The 18,319-nt window shown below is 41.1% G+C and overlaps 1 protein-coding gene across 1 annotated transcript; it reads right to left on the bottom strand.

Annotated features, from left to right (window-relative positions):
- Positions 1-1,753: 1,753 nt before the first annotated feature.
- On the bottom strand, positions 1,754-17,184 carry LOC121381271 (zinc finger protein OZF-like). The gene is made up of 2 exons (XM_041510513.1): positions 17,120-17,184; positions 1,754-4,489 (listed from the first exon to the last, which is right to left on the bottom strand). Exon 2 carries the CDS (start codon positions 4,357-4,359, stop codon positions 2,698-2,700), a length of 1,662 nt encoding a protein of 553 aa, XP_041366447.1. The 5' UTR covers positions 4,360-4,489; positions 17,120-17,184; the 3' UTR covers positions 1,754-2,697.
- Positions 17,185-18,319: the final 1,135 nt, after the last annotated feature.

Here is an 18,319-nt window from a genome sequence, read left to right on the forward strand (position 1 = left end):
CAAAGTGGCAGACCCAAGTGTTAACCCGTGAAAATGGTGTTTGTTAATCTACAAACTTGGATAAAGTTACAAGTTAAAGAGTATTTTGTTTAACGACACCACTGGAGCACATTGATCAATTAATCATCGGCTGTTGGATGTCAAATATTTGTTAATTCTGACTCGTAGTCGTCAAAGAAAACCAGAGCTACATTGTTCCTAATGCAGCAAGGTATTTTTATATGCATTTTCCACAGACAGGACAGCACATACCATGGCTTTTGATATACCAGTCGTGGTGTACTGGCTGGAAAAGTTACGAGAGTCGGTAGCAGTGAAACAGGCAAATATTACTTTTAAATGGATTAGAGCTTGTCTTCATACCCGTTACTTCTCAGATGTACGTGCATTTATAACTATAAAAAATGCATTTCGTGGTATTAGAAGCACCAATACGATCATAAACACAGAAATGAATAATATAAACAATAAAATGTAAGTAATGTCCGAGTTCAATTACCAAACACGGCTCTAATCGGCCGCAGTGTTTAAAAACTAGGGTCTGTCGCTTTAATATAGGAGTCATGAGGTTCGAGTTGTTACAGTAAAACAAAACCCGGCAGGTCACCGAGGGCAAGCGATCCAACAACCCATCGCACCTGAGGCGATCGTTAAACAAAGAGCTACAAAACGCCTGGAAGCATATATTTACTAATACTACACTTAATCCCTGAACCCACAGTTGAGTATACTATATTAGTTTCTACAGTGAAACCCTTTATGTGTTTACTACAGATAAAACTCATTACTCAAAACAGAGGTTACAGATACACACTCAAACACGCACTAATCAATACCCGTAGAATACACAACAACTGATGCACGCCAGGTAACAACAGGTTTCTCTTTAAACGCACCAGCATTTCGTTTTCACAATACTGTACGGTATTTTAGTACTAAAAGGTTTTTACTTGAAATAGTAAAGTCTTCCTAACATCAAGTCACGTGTTAATTATTCCTGGGTGTTTAAACATGTATAACTTCACCCGACATAACCTGTTTAAGTGTTCTGAACTGTCCAACTTCTCGACATTTCACTTACGAATATGGTGTATTTCTAAGTTCAGTTCAGCTCAACTTTATTTCTGTGCTTATATCCAATTAAGGTTCAAGCACGCTGTCCTGGGCACACACCTCAGCTATCTGGGCTGTCTGTCGAGGACTGTGCGTTAGCTGTTAGTGGTTAGTGAGAGAAAAAGAGGGTATAGTGGTCTTATACCTACCCACCGAGTCGTTGACTCTCGCTCTGGGTGGGAGCAAGTACCGATCTGCGAACCCAGTACCTACCAGCCTTACGTCCGATAGCTTAACCACCGAGGCCGGATATATTTCTAAAATGTACTATTGAAAACCCGCTATCATCCAACTTGTGCATTCTTCTAGACGGCCACATCACCAAACTGTCTCACGCTTCTCCGACAGAATCACTCCAAAACTTCATCGTATTGTTATTAGGCGCTAGGGCAATTTCCACGTAATCCACACGAGTAATCGTAATTTACAATGCATATAATAATCAGATACGCATATAATAATCAAATACGCATATAATAATCAGATACGCATATAATAATCAAATACGCATATAATAATCAGATACGCGTACAATAATCAAATACGCATATAATAATCAGATACGCATACAATAATCGGATACGCATACAATAATCAAATACGCATATAATAATCGGATACGCATATAATAATCGGATACGCATACAATAATCGGATACGCATACAATAATCAAATACGCATATAATAATCAAATACGCATATAATAATCGGATACGCATATAATAATCAGATACGCATACAAGGAAACTACTCAAGCCATTTGCATAAGTGATTGAATCGGAATACGCGTTGAGAGCTAATCTCAATTACCTTTCCGAGACGGAATGTTTCCAAGACATCGTAAATCAGCGCAAGTAGTTCAGAGACAACCACACGGAGGTTGTGAAAGAAAACACTAGTTCTGTTTGTCTGGCGGCCTGTCACTTCAAACATATTGTGAGAAGGCGGTCGCGCGGGGGGGGGGGGGGGGGGGGGGAGGGGGGGTGAGGGGGTTTGGGGGGGGGGGGCTGACTGTATTCAAGTGAATGTTGAACTCGGATAAAGAATATATATTTTATCTGGTCTTCTTTTTTTCCCCAAGATGCGTTGTTGAAGGTACTCAGATACGAATGCAGAATTTTTTCTTTGGGAGGGTGTATTCAGGGAGGGAACATAAGGTTAAGATGGTCACCTACATAACAGTATTGAAAAGTACGCTAACATATCTGGTAATCGTCCACAGAAATATGAAGCTGACCAAAATATTACATGTTCCCCACTGAAAAACTCAATAAACGCATTGTATCCATCTGCTAAACAATGGATTTTGATGGGTGCTTCAAATCCACAGGGTGTATCTGCGCGCGCACTCCTAGCACCCTCCCCTTGGATCCGTGCCTGGTATGGGGGGTGGGGAGAGTTTATTCGAGCAGATTGTTTTCTCTATTTTATGTCCATAACACACTCACAAAATAACTTATAATCTGTAGCTGGTTAAATACACTGAGTATTATTTGATGGCTGGTTGACGCTCACCCACCACTAACACGATAGTGTCTGAAACGTTTTCCGTAAGGCTCATGGTGCTTCTTTAACACATCCAATCAGGACCCGTCACTCTTACTGAGCGGCACGTCGGGTTTCTTCCCGCCGTGTCGGGAGGCGCGATGTCGTTTGTACCTGGTGTAGTGGTCGAAACTCTCCCCGCAGTCCTTGCACGTGTAGTCTTTCTCGCCCGTGTGTTTCCGCTTGTGCGACGCGTACGCGCCGTAATAACTGAACTCCTTGGGGCAGAACTCGCACTTGAAACTCTTTTCGTTGGCGTGGGAGCGCGCGTGCTTCTTCAACTCTTTGAAGTCCGCGAACGCCTCGGTGCACACGTCACACTTGAATCTCTTGTCCGTGGAGTGCACGCGTCGGTGACGCGACAACGCGTACGGGTAGCCGAACTTCCGGTTGCAGACCTCGCACCGGTACGGCTTTTCCCCGGTGTGCGTGCGCATGTGTCGCTTCCGGGCACACAGGTGGGAAAACGCCTGTCCGCATATGTCGCAGGGGTAAGGCTTGACGCCCGTGTGCGTGCGCTCGTGCGCCGTCAGGTTGCCCTGCTGGGTGAAACATTTGCCACACACGCTGCACTCGTAGGTGCTCTGGCCCAGGTGAATGTCGACGTGGTGCTTCAGCGTATAGGCGGCGCTGAACGTCTGGCCGCAGATGGTGCAAGGGAAGGGCTTCAGTTCGCCGTGAGTCGCTTCGTGTCTGACCAGCCCGGACTTCTGTGAGTAGTACTTGCCACACTGCGAGCAGCGGAACGCCTTGACGCCCGTGTGTGTAGCCACGTGGCTCTTCAACAACTTGGCGTTCGCGAAGACCTTGCCGCACTCGGGACACATCCAGGACGAGTTCTCCAGATGGGTGTACATGTGGCGCTTCAGGGACAGGTCTTCGAAGAACTCCCGCTCGCACACCTTGCATTTGTACGCTTTCTCCGCCGAGTGAGACAAAAGGTGTCGCTCGAACTTTAATTTGCTGGAGTATTCCAAACCACAGTTGCCGCACATGAAACGTTTCGTCTGGACGCAAGCTTCCGCATCATTGTTCTGTACATCAGTGTGCACATTCGCAGCCGAACCATCCTTATTTTTCAATTCATCTTCACTATCAGTTTCATTACTTGACAAACCAGACCCGTTGCCATTGTTTAGATCGATACCATCGGAATTGCAACTAGGCGACGAGGAACCACCATGGACATCATTGCTGCTCCCCTGTCCAACTTGAACTTCACTGAAGGACGAAGCAGCTGAATCGTCATCATCAAAACTTCCACCATTACTAACAACAACATTGCCCACATCATAACTGTCCACAAAATCTTTATTTCTGGCCATATCGTTGTCTGAATTGCTGTTGACATTACCTTTACTATCAGGTTCATGTGTGGGACGTGGATCAGACTGTTTACTGTGACTATTAATCTCTGTATGGTGTGGATCTGTGTCACTAGAAGCAGCAGATATATCACTGTGTGGAGAGGAAGAGTTTTCTAATGTATTGTTGTCAGATGCATCATTCGAGTCATCACGACAAGAAGCAACAGCCTTCTCTGTTGGGTGACAAGTGGTATAAACCGTGTCTGAAGTAGTCCAGTCACCAGGTGGGGACTCACACAGTACAGTGTCACTTCGCTTTGGAACCGTCCTCTTCCTCTTGTTCACCACACGTCGAACTGGCAGCGATACATCTGGCACAGCAGTAGTAGCCATGGAAACTGACTGGCAGGAAACGTTTTTTTATTTCCAAGCTGTAATTTTGATAACGAAACAAATTCTGTTTTCCTTCTTCAGTGAAGAATGTTTTTGGGGTGTTGTTGTTTTGGATTTGTTTGTATTTAATCTGGAAGTAAATAAAACAAATAATAACCAATTTTTTTATCGTTTTTGTACACAATTCAGTGGTGGATTCAGAAAACCTTTTTTTTTTCTTCTTTTTTTGGGGGGGGGGGGGGGGGGGGTATGAAATTTGGTCGAAGGCCACAAACGTTCCCAATATTGGGATTCCTCGGATTCCCCAACCTAAAAAATAGAAACAAAATTAAAATATAAATGTCTCAAAATACACATATACACCGTGTATAGATCATACTGTTCACTGAAGGGGTGGGTGGACACTGCAATGTAACACATACACCATGTATAGATCATGTTGTTCACTGAAGGGGTGGGTGGACACTGCAATGTAACACATACACCATGTATAGATCATGTTGTTCACTGAAGGGGTGGGTGGACACTGCAATGTAACACATACACCATGTATAGATCATGTTGTTCACTGAAGGGGTGGGTGGACACTGCAATGTAACACATACACCATGTATAGATCATGTTGTTCACTGAAGGGGTGGGTGGACACTGCAATGTAACACATACACCATGTATAGATCATGTTGTTCACTGAAGGGGTGGGTGGACACTGCAATGTAACACATACACCATGTATAGATCATGTTGTTCACTGAAGGGGTGGGTGGACACTGCAATGTAACACATACACCATGTATAGATCATGTTGTTCACTGAAGGGGTGGGTGGACACTGCAATGTAACACATACACCATGTATAGATCATACTGTTCAATGAAGGGGTGGGTGGACACTGCAATGTAACAAATATACACCATTTATAGATCATATTGTTCAATATAAATTGGAGATATTCAAACATGACACCAAAGAATAACAACAGTATAACATTTATAACAATGGTAGTGAGTCACAATGGAAAATAGATGCAGAGATATTTATGCTATGCAGCTATGATATACAGGTGTGCCTCAAATAGGGTAGCGCCTATGGAATTATAGTTAATTCAATACAAATGCATAAAACTACTCCATGTTCCAGTTTTGAAAATAAAAACTGAATGATCCTATGCAATTTCTTCAGTAATGCATCACTTAAATGTACATGAATTCTACTAATTTCTGTGATGGGTATAGTACAGTACAGAGCTCTGTATGTATTACATGTAGGGGTATGATACAGTACAGAGCTCGGTGTGTATTACTTGTAGGGGTATGGTACAGTACAGAGCTCGGTGTGTATTACATGTAGGGGTATGGCACAGTACAGAGCTCTGTATGTATTACATGTAGGGGTATGGCACAGAGCTCGGTGTGTATTACATGTAGGGGTATTGCACACACAAAGCTCGGCGTGTATTACATGTAGGGGTATGGCACAGTACAGAGCTCGGCGTATATTACATGTAGGGGTATGGTACAGTACAGAGCTCGGCGTGTATTACATGTAGGGGTATGGTACAGTACAGAGCTCGGCGTATATTACATGTAGGGGTACAGAGCTCGGCGTGTATTACATGTAGGGGTATGGTACAGTACAGAGCTCTGCGTGTATTACATGTAGGGGTATGGTACAGTACAGAGCTCTGCGTGTATTGCATGTAGGGGTAAGGTACAGTACAGAGCTCTGCATGTATTACATGTAGGGGTATGGTACAGTACAGAGCTCTGTGAGTATTACATGTAGGCGTATGGTACAGTAGAGAGCTCTGCGTGTATTACATGTAGGGGTATGGTACAGTACAGAGCTCTGCGTGTATTGCATGTAGGGGTAAGGTACAGTACAGAGCTCTGCATGTATTACATGTAGGGGTATGGTACAGTACAGAGCTCTGTGAGTATTACATGTAGGGGTATGGTACAGTACAGAGCTCTGCATGTATTACATGTAGGGGTATAGTACAGTACAGAGCTCTGTATGTCTTACATGTAGGGGTATGGTACAGTACAGAGCTCGGCGTGTGTTATATGTAGGGGTATGGTACAGTACAGAGCTCTGCATGTATTACATGTAGGGGTATGGTACAGTACAGAGCTCTGTGAGTATTACATGTAGGGGTATGGTACAGTACAGAGCTCTGTGAGTATTACATGTAGGGGTATGGTACAGTACAGAGCTCGGCGTGTATAAAATGTAGGGGTATGGTACAGTACAGAGCTTGGCGTGTATTACATGTAGGGGTATGGTACAGTACAGAGCTCTGTATGTCTTACATGTAGGGGTATGGTACAGTACAGAGTTCGGCGTGTGTTACATGTAGGGGTATGGTACACTACAGAGCTCTGTCTGTATTACATGTAGGCGTATGGTACAGTATAGAGCTCTGTGTGTATTACATGTAGGGGTATGGTACAGTACAGAGCTCGGCGTGTATTACATGTAGAGGCATGGTACAGTACAGAGCTTGGCGTGTATTACATGTAGGCGTATGGTACAGTATAGAGCTCTGTGTGTATTACATGTAGGGGTATGGTACAGTACAGAGCTCGGCGTGTATTACATGTAGGCATATGATACAGTACAGAGCTCTGTATGTATTACATGTAGGGGTATGGTACAGTACAGAGCTCGGCGTGTATTACATGTAGGGATACGGTACAGTACAGAGCTCGGCGTGTATTACATGTAGGGGTGTGGTACAGTACAGAGCTCGGCATGTATTACATGTAGGGGTATGTTACAGTACAGAGCTGTGTGTGTATTACATGTAGGGGTATGGTACAGTACAGAGCTCTGTGTGTATTACATGTAGGGGTATGGTACAGTACAGAGCTCTGTGTGTATTACATGTAGGGGTATGGTACAGTACAGAGCTCTGTGTGTATTACATGTAGGGGTATGGTACAGAGCTCTGTGTGTATTACATGTAGGGGTATGGTACAGTACAGAGCTCTGTGTGTATTACATGTAGGGGTATGGTACAGTACAGAGCTGTGTGTGTATTACATGTAGGGGTATGGTACAGTACAGAGCTCTGTGTGTATTACATGTAGGGGTATTGTACAGTACAGAGCTCTGTGTGTATTACATGTAGGGGTGTGGTACAGTACAGAGCTTGGCATGTATTACATGTAGGGGTATGGTACAGTACAGAGCTCTGTATATATTACATGTAGGGGTATGGTACAGTACAGAGCTCTGTATGTATTACATGTAGGGGCATGGTACAGTACAGAGCTCTGTATATATTACATGTAGGGGTATGGTACAGTACAGAGCTCTGTATATATTACATGTAGGGGTATGGTACAGTACAGAGCTCTGTATGTAATACATGTAGGGGTATGGTACAGTACAGAGCTCTGTATGTATTACATGTAGGGGTATGGTACAGTACAGAGCTCGGCATGTATTACATGTAGGGGTGTGGTACAGTACAGAGCTCGGCATGTATTACATGTAGGGGTATGGTACAGTACAGAGCTCTGTATGTATTACATGTAGGGGTGTGGTACAGTACAGAGCTCGGCGTGTATTACATGTAGGGGTGTGGTACAGTACAGAGCTCTGTGTGTATTACATGTAGGGGTGTGGTACAGTACAGAGCTCTGTGTGTATTACATGTAGGGGTATGGTACAGTACAGAGCTCGGCGTGTATTACATGTAGGGGTATGGTACAGTACAGAGCTCGGCGTGTATTACATGTAGGGGTATGGTACAGTACAGAGCTCGGCGTGTATTACATGTAGGGGTGTGGTACAGTACAGAGCTCGGCGTGTATTACATGTAGGGGTGTGGTACAGTACAGAGCTCGGCGTGTATTACATGTAGGGGTGTGGTACAGTACAGAGCTCGGCGTGTATTACATGTAGGGGTGTGGTACAGTACAGAGCTCGGCGTGTATTACATGTAGGGGTGTGGTACAGTACAGAGCTCGGCGTGTATTACATGTAGGGGTGTGGTACAGTACAGAGCTCGGCGTGTATTACATGTAGGGGTGTGGTACAGTACAGAGCTTGGCGTGTATTACATGTAGGGGTGTGGTACAGTACAGACCTTGGCGTGTATTACATGTAGGGGTATGGTACAGTACAGAGCTCGGCGTGTATTACATGTAGGGGTATGGTACAGTACAGAGCTCGGCGTGTATTACATGTAGGGGTATGGTACAGTACAGAGCTCTGTGTGTATTACATGTAGGGGTGTGGTACAGTACAGAGCTTGGCGTGTATTACATGTAGGGGTATAGTACAGTACAGAGCTCTGTATGTACTACATGTAGGGGCGTGGTACAGTACAGAGCTCGGCATGTATTACATGTAGGGGCATGGTACAGTACAGAGCTCGGCATGTATTACATGTAGGGGCATGGTACAGTACAGAGCTCGGCATGTATTACATGTAGGGGCGTGGTACAGTACAGAGCTCGTGGTACAGCAGATGTATTACATGTAGGGGCGTGGTACAGTACAGAGCTCGGCATGTATTACATGTAGGGGCGTGGTACAGTACAGAGCTCGGCGTGTATTACATGTAGGGGCGTGGTACAGTACAGAGCTCGGCATGTATTACATGTAGGGGCGTGGTACAGTACAGAGCTCGGCGTGTATTACATGTAGGGGCGTGGTACAGTACAGAGCTCGGCGTGTATTACATGTAGGGGCGTGGTACAGTACAGAGCTCTGTATGTATTACATGTAGGGGCGTGGTACAGTACAGAGCTCGGCATGTATTACATGTAGGGGCGTGGTACAGTACAGAGCTCGGCATGTATTACATGTAGGGGCGTGGTACAGTACAGAGCTCGGCATGTATTACATGTAGGGGCGTGGTACAGTACAGAGCTCGGCATGTATTACATGTAGGGGCGTGGTACAGTACAGAGCTCGGCATGTATTACATGTAGGGGCGTGGTACAGTACAGAGCTCGGCATGTATTACATGTAGGGGCATGTAGGGGTATGGTACAGTACAGAGCTCGGCATGTATTACATGTAGGGGTATGGTACAGTACAGAGCTCGGCATGTATTACATGTAGGGGCGTGGTACAGTACAGAGCTCGGCATGTATTACATGTAGGGGTGTGGTACAGTACAGAGCTCGGCATGTATTACATGTAGGGGTGTGGTACAGTACAGAGCTCTGTGTGTATTACATGTAGGGGTATGGTACAGTACAGAGCTCTGTGTGTATTACATGTAGGGGTGTGGTACATGTAGGGGAGCTACAGTACAGAGCTTGGCGTGTATTACATGTATGGTACAGTATTACATGTAGGGGTATGGTACAGTACAGAGCTCGGCATGTATTACATGTAGGGGTATGGTACAGTACAGAGCTCTGTATGTATTACATGCATGTAGGGGTGTGGTACAGTACAGAGCTTGGCATGTATTACATGTAGGGGTGTGGTACAGTACAGAGCTTGGCATGTATTACATGTAGGGGCATGGTACAGTACAGAGCTCTGTGTGTATTACATGTACATGGTACAGTACAGATGTATTACATGTACAGGTATTACATGTAGGGGTGTGGTACAGTACAGAGCTTGGCATGTATTACATGTAGGGGCATGGTACAGTACAGAGCTCGGCATGTATTACATGTATGGTACAGTACAGAGCTCTACAGAGCTCGGTGTATTACATGTAGGGGTATGGTACAGTACAGAGCTCTGTATGTATTACATGTAGGGGTATGGTACAGTACAGAGCTCTGTATGTATTACATGTAGGGGTGTGGTACAGTACAGAGCTCTGTGTGTATTACATGTAGGGGTGTGGTACAGTACAGAGCTCGGCATGTATTACATGTAGGGGTGTGGTACAGTACAGAGCTCGGCATGTATTACATGTAGGGGTGTGGTACAGTACAGAGCTCGGCATGTATTACATGTAGGGGTGTGGTACAGTACAGAGCTCGGCATGTATTACATGTAGGGGTATGGTACAGTACAGAGCTCGGCATGTATTACATGTAGGGGTATGGTACAGTACAGAGCTCTGTGTATTACATGTATTACATGTAGGGGTATGGTACAGTACAGATGTATTACATGTAGGGGTGTGGTACAGTACAGAGCTCTGTGTGTATTACATGTAGGGGTATGGTACAGTACAGAGCTCTGTGTGTATTACATGTAGGGGTGTGGTACAGTACAGAGCTCTGTATGTATTACATGTAGGGGTGTGGTACAGTACAGAGCTCGGTATGTATTACATGTAGGGGTGTGGTACAGTACAGAGCTCTGTATGTATTACATGTAGGGGTGTGGTACAGTACAGAGCTCGGCATGTATTACATGTAGGGGTGTGGTACAGTACAGAGCTCGGCATGTATTACATGTAGGGGTGTGGTACAGTACAGAGCTCGGCATGTATTACATGTAGGGGTGTGGTACAGTACAGAGCTAGGGGTGTGGGCATGTATTACATGTAGGGGTGTGGTACAGTACAGAGCTCGGCATGTATTACATGTAGGGGTATTACATGTATGGTACAGTACAGAGCTCTGTATGTATTACATGTAGGGGCATGGTACAGTACAGAGCTCTGTATGCATGTATTACATGTAGGGGTGTGGTACAGTACAGAGCTCGGCATGTATTACATGTAGGGGTGTGGTACAGTACAGAGCTCGGCATGTATTACATGTAGGGGTGTGGTACAGTACAGAGCTCGGTATGTATTACATGTAGGGGTGTGGTACAGTACAGAGCTCTGTATGCATGTATTACATGTAGGGGTATGGTACAGTACAGAGCTCGGCATGTATTACATGTAGGGGTGTGGTACAGTACAGAGCTCTGTATGTATTACATGTAGGGGTGTGGTACAGTACAGAGCTCTGTATGTATTACATGTAGGGGTGTGGTACAGTACAGAGCTCTGTATGTATTACATGTAGGGGTGTGGTACAGTACAGAGCTCTGTATGTATTACATGTAGGGGTATGGTACAGTACAGAGCTCTGTATGTATTACATGTAGGGGTATGGTACAGTATAGTACAGTACAGAGCTCTGTATGTATTACATGTAGGGGTATGGTACAGTACAGAGCTCTGTATGTATTACATGTAGGGGTGTGGTACAGTACAGAGCTCTGTATGTATTACATGTAGGGGTGTGGTACAGTACAGAGCTCAGAGCTGTGTGTATTACATGTAGGGGTATGGTACAGTACAGAGCTCAGAGCTATGTATTACATGTAGGGGTATGGTACAGTACAGAGCTCTGTATGTATTACATGTAGGGGTGTGGTACAGTACAGAGCTCTGTATGTATTACATGTAGGGGTGTGGTACAGTACAGAGCTCTGTATGTATTACATGTAGGGGTATGGTACAGTACAGAGCTCTGTATGTATTACATGTAGGGGTATGGTACAGTACAGAGCTCGGCATGTATTACATGTAGGGGTATGGTACAGTACAGAGCTCGGCATGTATTACATGTAGGGGTATGGTACAGTACAGAGCTCTGTATGTATTACATGTAGGGGTATGGTACAGTACAGAGCTCTGTATGTATTACATGTAGGGGCATGGCCAATGTGATACATGCATGTATTTTGTTTAGATAATGAGAAACAAACCCACCCCTAAATAATGAGAGAAAAAAAACCTCACCTTTAAATTCAAATATATTTTCAGAGACAGAATAAGTGTTAACACATATCAAAGCCATTGACATACAGGTGCAAGTGGTGAAAATCAGTAAAACCCAAAATACATGTAGGTCTTGTCGACTAATATCTATCATTCTATGAGAAATCTCACCTCAGTGTTAAAGAAAGGAATGTTTCTTGAATAACACCCCAGCACATTTCAACCTACAGCTGTAACTATTAGCAGTAGCTGTCATTGGCCAAATCGCCATACACAGGGTTTTCGCTGTCACTGGCCAAATCGCAAAATGTTTACTAAAGTTGAATTTGGCAAATATCTTTCATTAACAATTCACCAAAAAGCTAATTTGAAAATTGTCTGTCATTTATAGATCTATGCATCTGATATGCACACTTTCTACAGACATGATAGCACTGCACACACCATGTATTTTAATATAACTGTGACTGGATTTTATAGACAGGATAGCACTGCACACACCATGTATTTTAATATAACTGTGACTGGATTTTATAGACAGGATAGCACTGCACACACCATGTATTTTAATATAACTGTGACTGGAAAAAACTAAATGGATTTGTTCTTTGCCTAGGATATTATAATATTTACTAGTTTATTATGCATATTGTTTACAATAAACAGTTATATATATATATATATATGTTATTTTTTCCATGCTATCGTTATGGCCTGGGTCACTACAAAACATAGAACATGGTTATGACACACCTCTCATTCCATTAGTCTCTGTAACAGCTGCAAAGTTTAAACTGATTAAATGAATGTTACAGTTTATCATCTAAGGATAATAAATAATTTATTACATTTGCTGCATAAGTATCACATAAATATGGAAGTCATTTAATAATTGTTTTATACCCTCGCTCACATTCATGGAACAAAATAATTCACAAATTCATTCCTTAAAAATTTCACATGGCATTCTCACTCAACCAATAACCTATATATGATAATATATATACAGTAAATCCCCCCCTAAACCTGACACGCCCGGGACCAAGTAAAATGTCTGGATTTAAATGGTATCTGGTTTAGAGATGTTCTCTTTTGTACTGATATTTAAAAAGGGAACCATGAAAAAGATCTGGTTTTTAGAGAATTCTGGTTATACAGAGGATCCGGTTTTGAGAGGTTTCACAGTATATATATTATATCAGTGTTTACCCCAGGATTTTTTTTCAGAGGGTTGGCAAAATAGTTTGACGTTAACTGAGCCCCGAAAGGGTGCGAAAATGCTAGGGGAGTTCGGGGGCATGCTCCCCAGTAATGTTTTTTTTAATTTCCAGTTGTTTTTTTATGCATTATGGAATACATGAGGGTGTCATGTACACTTATATATAGAAGGAGATATTTTAAGACAGATTTTAATAATAATGTTTATTATTATTAAATATTTGCCTTTATAATGTCAAAACAATAATTTGAAAAAGAAGTATAAAAATATTAGACTAAGCCCAAACAGATAATACATATTACTGAATTACTGATTGTAATATGTATTATCTGTTATTTATCTATCTATCTAAAGTAAAACCCAAGTCTTTTTAAAAAATCCACTAACCATGGGATTGGTGATTTTAAAAATTAATTATCCATGATTGAATATTCATTAGCCCTACTTTTGTATGTATATCAGGGGTTCTAGAATTTAAATAAAAAAGACTTTCCATACTGACCAGTGGATAAAACATTTCCTGGTCATGATAAAAAATTCACTTGCTAAATTGTAATCACTTGGTGACTGATAAAACAAATAAAAGAAAGTAAATATTTGTTAAATATATGTAGGTACATTTTAAAATTTGTGTTAATTCATGATATAATGCACTTAAAAATAATTTCTTTCAAGTCTTGCAAATTTAATTATGTAATGTTTAAATATAATTTAAAACAACAACAACAACAACAACAACAACATAAAAACAAAAACAGACCAAACAAAAAAACCATTTGGAAGTTCGTAAAACAATATGGTTATGTGTAACCTTTAAAAGAAAAAACCCTGATCCGACGAGATTGGTCACCGTTTATTTTGTTACACCTGCACTGTGTTAGAGTAACAACTGTTTGGGTACCAGTCACTTAGTAGTTAAAGGAAAAATGCACCAAAATTATTGCAACATTTTGTTAACTTGGACTTTAATAAAATTACATCTGTAAGTATATTCATTTCAGGGATGGGGCATAGATTACTGGTGACCATATATTCATTAGTGAACTGTTGCATGTGAAAGGAAATCGAAAATACTGACTTGCAGATCTATCCATTTTTCTATTTACATATGATCGATGTTGGTTGATTTAAAAAAAAAAAAATTCATTTGATCATCATAATGATGGTTTATTTGTTTTGCCCTCACTGGCCATCGGGCTCTAACAATGTACATATTTGGGGAATACTACGATATTTATGACTACTAGCATATGCATTTTATTTTGTGTATATAATATCGGCAAATTAATCACAGAAGTGAACTCGTCCCTTTTTTAATGGTTACAATTTTTATGGTCTCGGTAAAGAAATTCACGGGGTCAGAGCGAGGTGTGTGTGTGTGTGTCAGTGTGTGTGTGTGTCTGTCTGTCGGTCTCTGTGTATATGTATGTGTGAGTGTGTGTGTGTGTGTGTGTGTATCTGTATGTGTGTGTGTGTGTGTGTGTGTGTGTGTGTGTATATGTGTGTGTGTGTGTCTGGGTTTCCCAGTTGCACAGAACCACCCCTGCTAAAAAAAAAAAACCACCATGTAAATCTAAATTGATGTCCATGTAAAATTTATAATTTCAAATTATAAACATTTACAATTACATATTGTTTCAGACCCCCCCCCCCCCTTTACCTAAAGCATAATCCGCCCCTGCCAGAGTACCTGTATATTTATACATTTCTGCCCCCCCCCTTCCCTCCACCTCCCAATGAAAGGGATCTAAATGTTGATTTGAATTAATTTGTTGGAGTTTTTTTTACTCTGACAGTTGCAAAAAATGTAACTCATAATTCTCCACGTTATTATGACATTGACTTCACATTTAATAACCAGACACCCCCCCCCCCCCCCCGTTATATTGACATCTTCTGACCCAACATGTACGTATAACTGAATTTCCTGAATGAACACTAGGTGAAGTTATTGAACACTAGGTGAAGTTATTGAACACTACATCTGAGACATCTCATACTTTAATTACAGAATGTGGTGAATCGTGAAGCTATTCTTAAGTACATGTTTTTTCTTTATGTTGCTTTTTTACTTCCTTTTCTGTACACCGGCCTCGGTGGCATAGTGGTTAGGCCATCGGTCTACAGGCTGGTAGGTACTGGGTTCGGATCCCAGTCAAGGCATGGGATTTTTAATCCAGATACCGACTCCAAACCCTGAGTGAGTGCTCCGCAAGGCTCAATGGGTAGGTGTAAACCACTTGCACCGACCAGTGATCCATAACTGGTTCAACAAAGGCCATGGTTTGTGCTATCCTGCCTGTGGGAAGTGCAAATAAAAGATCCCTTGCTGCCTGTCATAAAAGAGTAGCCTATGTGGCGACAGTGGGTTTCCTCTAAAAAAATCTGTGTGGTCCTTAACCGTATGTCTGATGCCATATAACCGTAAATAAAATGTGTTGAGTGCGTCGTTAAATAAAACACTTCTTTCTTTCTTTTTCCTTTTCTATGTACATTATTAATAACATTAATAAAATTATTGTGCTATAATAGGCATAGTTTTTCTCAGAACAGACAAAACAAACTGTGCATTGTGCCCAAAATAGTCTGATCTATAGGTAGTTTTCCCTAGCTTGTTTTAGCATGTTGCAGCACCATGCCTCAATAGTCTAGCACCATCTTGCTTTAATCAGCACCATGCTGCCCTGAGATTAAACAGCCTTTTTCACTAATTAATTCTAAAACTGCCTTTATAAAACACCCAAAAAGGTATTATTAATGAATAAAATATGCCTTTTATATCTTTTGCCATTCGTTTATTAAAGCAAGCACATAAATTACATTAATGTTTATTTCAATTAATTTTTGTGTATTTTTAATGAAAAACAAGTGCCCTGAAACTGGTGAAAATGCCCCAAAAGTGTTTGGTCTACCATGCCTTGCTTAATTTCTAGGGAAATCACTAATACTATTATCCTGGGGGAAACCTATTAAATAGGTAGTATTAAACCAAAAAACATCTGGCTGGGTCAAATTTCGAAGTGTAGCAAACTTTTTATAGATCAGTTAATAGCACAAGTCCTGTCATTGTTGATAAATGTGAGTGTGTTTGTTCAAATAGTTGTTACAAAAATTTGTTTCATTTGGGCAAAAAATGTATGGAATTATATTTCATCTAGTCCCACTGTGTCAAGTAGCTGTGTACTTGAAACATGTATGGAATTATATTTCATCTAGTCCCACTGTGTCAAGTAGCTGTGTACTTGAAACATTTATGGAATTATATTTCATCTAGTCCCACTGTGTCAAGTAGCTGTGTACTTGAAACATGTATGGAATTATATTTCATCTAGTCCCACTGTGTCAAGTAGCTGTGTACTTGAAACATGTATGGGGTACTTGTCCAAAAAAAAATACTCAAATTTTGTGTGAAACTAGGGGTGTTATAAAAATATCTAGTTATATTGAAAATGAGCCCATGAGCACCATTTTTCATTTATTATCTTGAGGAAGGGATTGTAGTACTAATATTTATGGGTCATAGTTTGGTTGACATATTGCATATAGTGTTTTTAAACACAAATGTTAACTTGGTGGCCTATGGGATTTTATTTGGTATAGTACAACCTATAGCCCTGTAATGCATATGTACATGGTTGCCTAAAAACCTGAACACCGGCCAATAATACACCGACTGGTGTGCGCAGCATACAGATCTATACTAAAGCTATTGTGAGGCGCAACACCAAACGAATGCCGTTTATTGAAAAATTACTTTTGTAGTGCGATTCTTTCTTGGCAGATACTTGTTAAATAAAGGGGTTGCTCTTGACGTAATAAACTCATCACCTGCGCTCGTTACCGTGTTGTATTATATGACTGAAAATTAAATCAATATTCTGAGTATTTACCTGCCGAGATCGGACTACGAACCGCGACTATGAGATAACTTGTTTTCCCTGCTCCGGTGTAATATCATTTTGCAGCCGGTGAAAAATTGTCCAACTGCCAAATATTACTTCTTTTTGTCTTCTTTGCCTGACCCCCCATCCCCCACTAAGGTTAAAACATTGGGGGCGGGGGATTACGGTGCAATTAGCCTATTCATAGGATAATTTTCTTTATTTTCTCCATAAATGAAGATTTCTTACAATACATTTAATTAAATAAACAACATAATTTATAAATGCATGTAATACATTACAATAAAAAATGTAGTAAACTAGATTGAGAGGGCATATGCCCTAATATAATTATAAACAAATACTTTTAATTAGAGTATTTGTAGAAGTGTTTAAAAAGTGTAGCATAATGTACTATCTACACGTATGTAGATATTTTTAGATGTTTAAAATAAAATCCACTGATTAAAGTCAAGATCATTAATATCATTGTTTTCTCTACCCAGAATACAGTTTATAAGACGTTCTTCACTTTGGTTACAGAATCTAATGTATTGCTCTAGTCGTAATGTTGGCTACTAATTCCAAAGGATTACTTCTTTCAGTTATCAATTTGTCACAGTGTAATGAGATATGTTTTGCATAATCTAAAGTTTGTTTATGGCATAAACTACAGACTCTTGGAAACTGTTTCATGCTACCTATTTTCATGACTGATGATAATATCAGTTTAAAATTCGGATGAACATATGCTATTTTCCAAACAATGTGGAATTAATATTGCGGTGGATATTACAGTAACGGGAAAGATAAGACATCCCATGAAACTAAAAATGGTGGTTGATATTTTCAAATTGTGTTAAACACCAACGTATTTTATCCATGAATTGCCCATATTGCAGTTCACGGTATATGACATCATTAAGATTATATCTCTTAAACACATTGAAAACATCAGATACAGTGTTACAATATTTAATGTTAATTTATTAGATGTGTATTTGTGTATTTTCATTGTAGTTGATTTAGGTGTGGAGCACGCTGTGAAATGATTATATAAACATATTCGTCTTCGTCTTCATCGTCTGCTTACTAGGGCAGCATGCCACTCCCCCCACCCCCCACCCCCACCCACCCACCCACACAGAGTGACCCCAAACCCTTTGATTTGCCTGCGATCTTTTATTGCCATTATTGTACCTCATTATA

This window comes from Gigantopelta aegis, chromosome 9 (genome assembly GCF_016097555.1).
Source record: "Gigantopelta aegis isolate Gae_Host chromosome 9, Gae_host_genome, whole genome shotgun sequence".
Taxonomy (NCBI): Eukaryota; Metazoa; Mollusca; class Gastropoda; order Neomphalida; family Peltospiridae; genus Gigantopelta; species Gigantopelta aegis.